The following is a 6881-nucleotide window of genomic DNA, read 5'->3' as shown; positions in this document are numbered from 1 at the left end:
CACACACACACACACACACACACACACACACACACAGGCACACTACACTACACTAACACGCACCGCACGCACGCACAGCACGCACGCACGCACGTCACGCACGGCGTCCGCACAGCAACGCGACGCCCGCACGACGCAACGCACGCCACGCACACAGCCACTAAACACACACTACACTAAGCACCGCACGCAAACGGCACGCACGCACGCCACGCACGCGACGCATGCACACGACAGCCCAGCAGCACCACACCACACACACACACAATCATCGCACACCATCATTCATCGACCACGCGCTCGGGAATCAGCAGGCGTACTAGCTGTCTACTCGCTACAAGCTACTACTGCTCGCTGCTAGCTACTCACGTACTCTGCTGGCTGGCTTACTGCTACTTACTACTACTGGCTGCCTGCTGCTACTGTGCTACTACTGCTACTACTACTACTGCTGCTGAAAACTGCTGCTACACTGCACTACTGCTACTGCTACTACTGCCGACTACTACTACTGCTACTGCGCTACTGCTGCTACTCTGCTACTGCTGCTACTGCTATCTACTGCTACTACTACTACCTGCTGCTAACGCTGCTACTGCTACTACTTGACTCGCTGCTGCTAACTGCTGCTACGCTCATCTGCTGGCTACTGGCTACTCACTGCTACTACTCACTAGCTGCTCGTGCTACTCGCTGCTGACGCGCTACGAACTACTACAACTGCTACTGCTGGCTACTGCTACTACCGCTAACTACTACTACTGCTGCGCCAGCACACCAGCGCTGCTACTGCGCTACCTACTTGCTACTAACTAACTACTGCTACCTAAACTGGCACTGACGGCTGCTACTACTTCTATCTGCTTGCTGCTGCTTGACTGCTGCTGCTGCTACTAACTGCTGGCTGACTGCTTACTGACTGCTGCTACTACTGCTACGCTACTGCTGACTGCGCTACTTCTACTGCTAACTGCTACGACTGCTAACTGCTGCTACTACTGCTATACTGCTACGCTACTGCTACTGCTGCGGCTGCTGCTGCTACTGCTGCTGACGGCTGGCTTTACTACTGCTACTGGCTACTGGCGCTAAAACTGCTACTACTGCTACTAACTTGCTGCTACTACTGTCTATGCTAGGCTGCTGCCTAGCTGCTGCTGCTAACATACTGCTGCTACTGCTGAACTACGCTACTGACTGCTGACTGCTACTGCTACTTCTACTGCTACTGCTACGTACTGCTGCTACTACTGCGTACTGCTGGCTGCCTGCGCTGCTTGCTGCTACTGCTGCTACTGCGTGCTACGGCTGCTACTGCTAGCTGCAGTGCTGCTTGCTGCTGCGGCTGCTACTCGCTGCTACTAGCTGCTGCTACTACTGCTGGCTACTGGCTACTGGCTGCTACTGCGGCTACTGCGCTGCTACTACTGCTGCTGGCCTACATTTCCAGTGCGGGCTGCTCATGATCCGCAGCACCCCGGTGTGTGTGATGTGTGTGTGTGTGTGTGTGTGTTTGTGTGTTTTGTGTTGTGTGTGCGTGTATGTGTGTGTTGTGTGCGCTGCGCGTGTATGTGTGTGTGCGCCGCAGCGCGTGTGTGTGTGTCGCGTGCGTGCGTGGTGCGATCACCGCGGGGCAGTGTTGCCGGGGCGTGTCAATCACGCCTGCGAGCGCAGCCGATGAAGGGCGCGCGAGTCCTCTCTTCATGCTCTCCTCTCCTCTCGTCAGTCTTCTAATCTCTCTCTTCTCTCTCTGCTCTCTCTCTCTCGTCTTCTCGTCTTTGTCTCCATCTTCATCTCGTCTCCGTCTCTCTCCTCTCTCCTCTTCTCTCTCTCTCTCTTCATTCGCATAGCGCCAGATAAGAACAGCTGAAGTCTTTCTCATCTCGCCTCAGTCGTCCATCCTCCTCTCTCTCGTCTTCTCTTCTCCCTCCGTCTCTCTCTCAAGCTCCTCCTCTCTCTCTCTCTCTTACGCTCCATCTTCGCTCTCGTGCCGCTCTCGTCGCTCGTTTCGCTCTCTCTGTCTTCTCACAAGGTCACACTCGGTCACCCAGCTCTCATCGTCTCACACTCTGCGTCTCACACACATACATACTCCTCTCTACTCACTCTCTTTCTCTCACACACTATCTTCTCCTCTCTCTCTCACTCTCCATCTCATCTCTCTCTCATCGCTCTCTCTCGCCTCAGCTCGCTCTCTCGTCTCTCTCTCCTCTCTCTCTCATATCTCGCTCTCTCACTCTCCTCTCTCTCCGCTCGTCTTCTCTCTCTCTCTCTCACTCTCTTCTCTTCTCTCTCTTTTCTCGCCTCGGCTCTCTCACTAACCCTCCTCACTCCTTCGCTCTCTCTCTCGCCTCTCGCTCGCTGTTCTAGCCTCCTCTGTATCGTCATGTTTCCGCGGTGGCGCGCGGCGCATGCCGGTCGTCGCTGGCACAGTGGTCGCTTGCAGTGACGACTATAGGGTCCGCAGCGAGGCCTGACGACGCGAACGACCAAACCGCAAGCAGGGTGTGCGAGCTCGATGGATAGGTCAGCAATTCATATACACGCGATCGTCTGCCTCGCTCTGATGACGATAGCGGCAACTAGGTAAGAAGGAGAGTTGCTGCCTGCGAGAAGGTATTCTCGTTTGGTTAGTAATTAGCATTGATTGTAAGGCATTTGACGTTTGTTGATTAATAGGCATTGAATGTAAGGCATTCCCAGTGTTGTTGAAGTGCATTGAATATAAGGTAATTCTCGTTTGTTAATGAAAGCATTGAATGTGAGGTATTCTCGTTTTTAATAAATAGCATTGAATGTGTAAAGTATTCCTGTGGCTTAGATGAATGGCATTGCAATGTGTAGTATTCCGTGTTGGTTAGATAATGGCATGAATGTAAGGAATTCCGCATTTGTAATTAATAGGCATTGAATATAAGGTATTGATTCCCGTTTGTAATGGCAATTGAATATAAGGTACTTCCTTGTTTGAAGATAATCGATCATTGTGAACGGTCAGGTAGCGTAGGACGTAAAAGTGATAAATTCTGCACAGCGGCGTGGCAGCATGTGTGATGTTAGCCAGAGTCTAGAGCAGCGAATACCCCTAAGCGATGTTACTCTAGAACTATACAGGTTGCTGTTGTTGCTAGAGCTACGTATGGATTGGTGTGGACGACGCGGCCGCAACTTGTAGCATGCAGGTGCAACGGTGATAAGTCCTGTATTCGAGTTACCGTTCTACATTCTCACAGTTAGCTACACGAGTTTGACATTTTTATTGTATTCTCGTCGTTTTTAATAGTTTTGCCTGCGTGAGTGTGAGCAGTTATCCTTTGGCTAAGGTAGATCTATTAAGATAGAGTCGAGAGTTATTACGGTCGAGAATGCGAAGATCACTAGATGGAGATCAGTAGGCGGATAAATTCGATTAATTGCTGGTAGATGTCACGGCATTGCATTTTGAGGTAGATCGTAGTGCCATGCTTACTGCTCGGTGTCGTCGTCTTCACGCTCTGTACACCATTACTATATAAGTATATATTCAACTTATATTACATAAAAGTTATTGTGATGCGTATCCCGTGGGATTATATACTGTAGCGATGTAATCATATACTATATATATTATAGTATTGTCTATAGTAATTATATATATATATATATGAGTATATATAAAACACTTCGGTAAATGTTTTCGTCTAGAGTTAGAGGTGGGTGAGTGCGTGAACCAAGACCGGGTTTTTGAGCACAAATTAGAGCCGTGTGAGAGCACAGCGTTGACCACGCGCGAAGCCCGGAGAGCAATTAATTTGAACGCATATATAGTGTTTCACGCTGACGGTCTCGTCGCTCGCAGTCACGCGCGCTTACTGACACACGGGTCACTTAAAGCGGCCGCGAAGGCGTAACCCGACTCTCAGTAAAAGCTTACGAACTGACAATCGGTGGCTAAAGTTGTAGATTGTTTTTAACGTAGTTGAATACTTATTAGGTAATAATTATAACGCTCGCTTGTGTAAGACTAGAATGAAATATGGCGATGCTATGTAATCGGCATCATCCGTGCAACTCGGTGGCAGTTACTTAAGCTGTGAGTAAATGACTAGGAATGGTGTTTAAACATTCATCCACGTAGAGACAGCACAACACACACACAGCACCCACACACACATCACACACACCACACACACACCGAGCCACACACACACACACACACACACACACACACACATACACACACACACACACACACACACACACACCCACACAACACACACCACACACACACACACATACACACACACACACAGGCTCACGTCGCAACGCACGCCATGCACGCACACACGGCACACACAACACACCCACACACACACCACACCATATATAGTATAAATATATATATAGTATATATAATATAGGGCCATGTAGATAATCGTAGGCGAGGCACCATAGCTTATAAAGGACTACTATAGCCATTGCGCTACACAATAAACCTACACCATCTCACTCGAGATGGACAACTGACAATTGCACCTCTGCATCATATAATGCGGGCGTACAACGCGATCACGCTAAGCTGCTCTAAATGATTGGATCAGTTCAAGCGCGAACACAGGTATTTGTATACGTAGTACAACCTATTTATCTCCCCCTGCTCTCTTTCTCTTCTCTGTCTGCTCTCCCGACCACTTCTTTCTCTCTCTCTCTCTTTCTTCTCAGTCCCTAGTCCTCTCTCTCTCTCTCTCTTCTTTTCGTATCACTGGTTTTCTCACTCTCTCTCTCCTTCGTCTCTCTCTCTCGCTGCCTCTCTCTTCTCTCCTCTCTCTCTGCCTTCTCTCTCTCTCTCTCTCTCTCCTCCTCGCTCCTCTGCTCTCTCTCTCCTCTCTCTCTCCGTCGGTCGCTCTTCTCGCTCCTCTCTCCCTCCTCTCGTCTCTCGTCTCTCTCTCGTCTGTCCTCTCTCTCTACCTTTCTCGTCCCGTCTCTCTCCTCTCTTCTCCTTTCTCTCTCTCGTCCTCTCTCCACTCTCTTCGCCTATATGTTTCGTCTCTCTTTCTCTCTATCACATCTCTCTCTCCCCCTCGCTCTCTCTCTCTCTCTTCTCTCTCGTCTCTCTCTCTCTCTCTCTCTCCCTCGCTCTCTCTCTCTCTCTCTCTCTCACTCTCTCTCTCTCTCCACCCACGCACCTACATAGACACCCCAAGCGCACCACCCACCCACCTGTACATCTGATACCTATACACTTGTGCCACCAAATCACCCGCCTATTCACCGGACCCACCAAACCACCCACCTGTACACCGGACCCACCAACCACCCACCCATACACCTAACACACCCACCCACCACCCACCCTGACCCACCAAACCACCCACCTGTACACCTGACCCACCAAACCACCCACCTGTACACCTGACCCACCAACCCACCTACTTATAAACCGGACCCACCCATCTATAAACCGGACCCACCAATCCCCCTCGCTGTAAACCAGATCCACCCACCTGTACACCGGACCCACCCACCTATGAACCGGACCCACCCACCTCACACTAACAGATTAACGACGCCCCCCCCCCCTCTACAGAGTCCGCCCCTCTAGCTTCCCTCACGCTGCAAATGATCTCCGAAATCAAAATCAGGTGGCCTGTTGTCAGAAACAAATTTAGTCTTAACATTAGTCTTAACATTAACTTTTTCTCTTAGACCGTCGACAGAAACGCTGCGAAGTTACCTGAATCAAAAACCGTAGCAGATTTCCTCATAACGATACGAAACAAAGTGATGTCGACGGTCTAGGAGAAATTGTTAGTGATAAGACTAATGTTAAGACTAATTTTGTCTCTGACAACGGGCTCCCGGACGGCATCGGCCGAAATACGCGGCTCGCACACTATAGAACAAAAACGAAAGTAGGCTGGAAATGATCGACAACGTGAAAACAGTACTACGTCGGCAGCCGACGATATACGCGGCCGGCGATTTGTCGATCGTTATCTCGCGGCCCGCACAGCGTCAAACTAGGCTAGCGAGGCTATCGCAAGACGCATCGCGGTCGCTCAGACCTGCGTCGCGGGGTAGTTTATCTCCGTCGTCGACCGACGTGTTCAAGTAAGAGTGCCTTTTGTACGGGGTTGTATTATACTCATCCGGTATGAAGACTGATGAGCTGGTGATGGCGTTTGGGAGTGGTGCGTGCGGGTAGCGATGGAAGAGGACATGAGTTTATAGGCACAGCTCGGCATGTAGTGTTATTCGTGTTACTATTAGTACTATACGTTTTGCTATTATAAAACAAAGAAGAAGAAGAGTAGGGGGAGGAGAAGGAAAAGAAGAAGTAGAGAAAGAAGAATGAGGATGCAGAGGAAAAGGAGGAGATGGATGAGGAGGAGGAGGAGGAGGAGGAGGAAGAAGAAGATAGAAAGGAGGAGGAGGAGGAGGAGGAGGAGGGGGAGAAGGAGGAGGTTCTCGCTCTCGCTCTCTCACTACCTCTCTCACTCTCGCTCTCTCTCTCGCGCTCTCGCTCGCTTTCTAGCCTCCTCTGTATTCGTCAGGGTTTCCGCTGGTGGCGCGCGCGCATGCGGTCGTCGGCTGGCAGCAGTGTCGCTTGCAGTGACGACTATAGGGGTCGCAGCGAGGCTGACGACGCGACACAAGCAAGCAGGTGTGCGAGGCGCGATGGATAGCAGCAATTCATTACACGCGATCGTCTGCCTCGCTCTGATGACGATAGCGGCAACAGGTAAGAGGAGAGTTGCTCCTGCGAGAAGGTATTCTCGTTTGTTAGTAATAGCATTGAATGTAAGGCATTTACGTTTGTTGATTATAGCATTGAATGTAAGGCATTCCCGTTTGTAATGGCATTGAATATAAGGTATTCTCGTTTGTTAATAATAGCATTG

The 6881-nt window shown here is 50.2% G+C and overlaps 1 protein-coding gene across 1 annotated transcript in view; it reads left to right on the top strand.

The window, feature by feature from the left end:
* Positions 1-6657: 6657 nt before the first annotated feature.
* Positions 6658-6881, top strand: part of LOC106815276 (probable chitinase 3) — a 10059-nt gene continuing 9835 nt past the window's right edge. Inside the window, exon 1 of the mRNA XM_014819723.1 lies at positions 6658-6721. Coding sequence (XP_014675209.1) covers positions 6658-6721 — 64 coding nt within the window. The remainder of the gene's footprint in view (positions 6722-6881) is intronic.

This window comes from Priapulus caudatus, unplaced genomic scaffold, assembly GCF_000485595.1.
Source record: "Priapulus caudatus unplaced genomic scaffold, Priapulus_caudatus-5.0.1 Scaffold1079, whole genome shotgun sequence".
NCBI classification, from domain to species: domain Eukaryota; kingdom Metazoa; phylum Priapulida; class Priapulimorpha; order Priapulimorphida; family Priapulidae; genus Priapulus; species Priapulus caudatus.
Note: the sequence above shows the minus strand (reverse complement) of the source record. Positions and strands in the feature narration are given on the sequence as shown.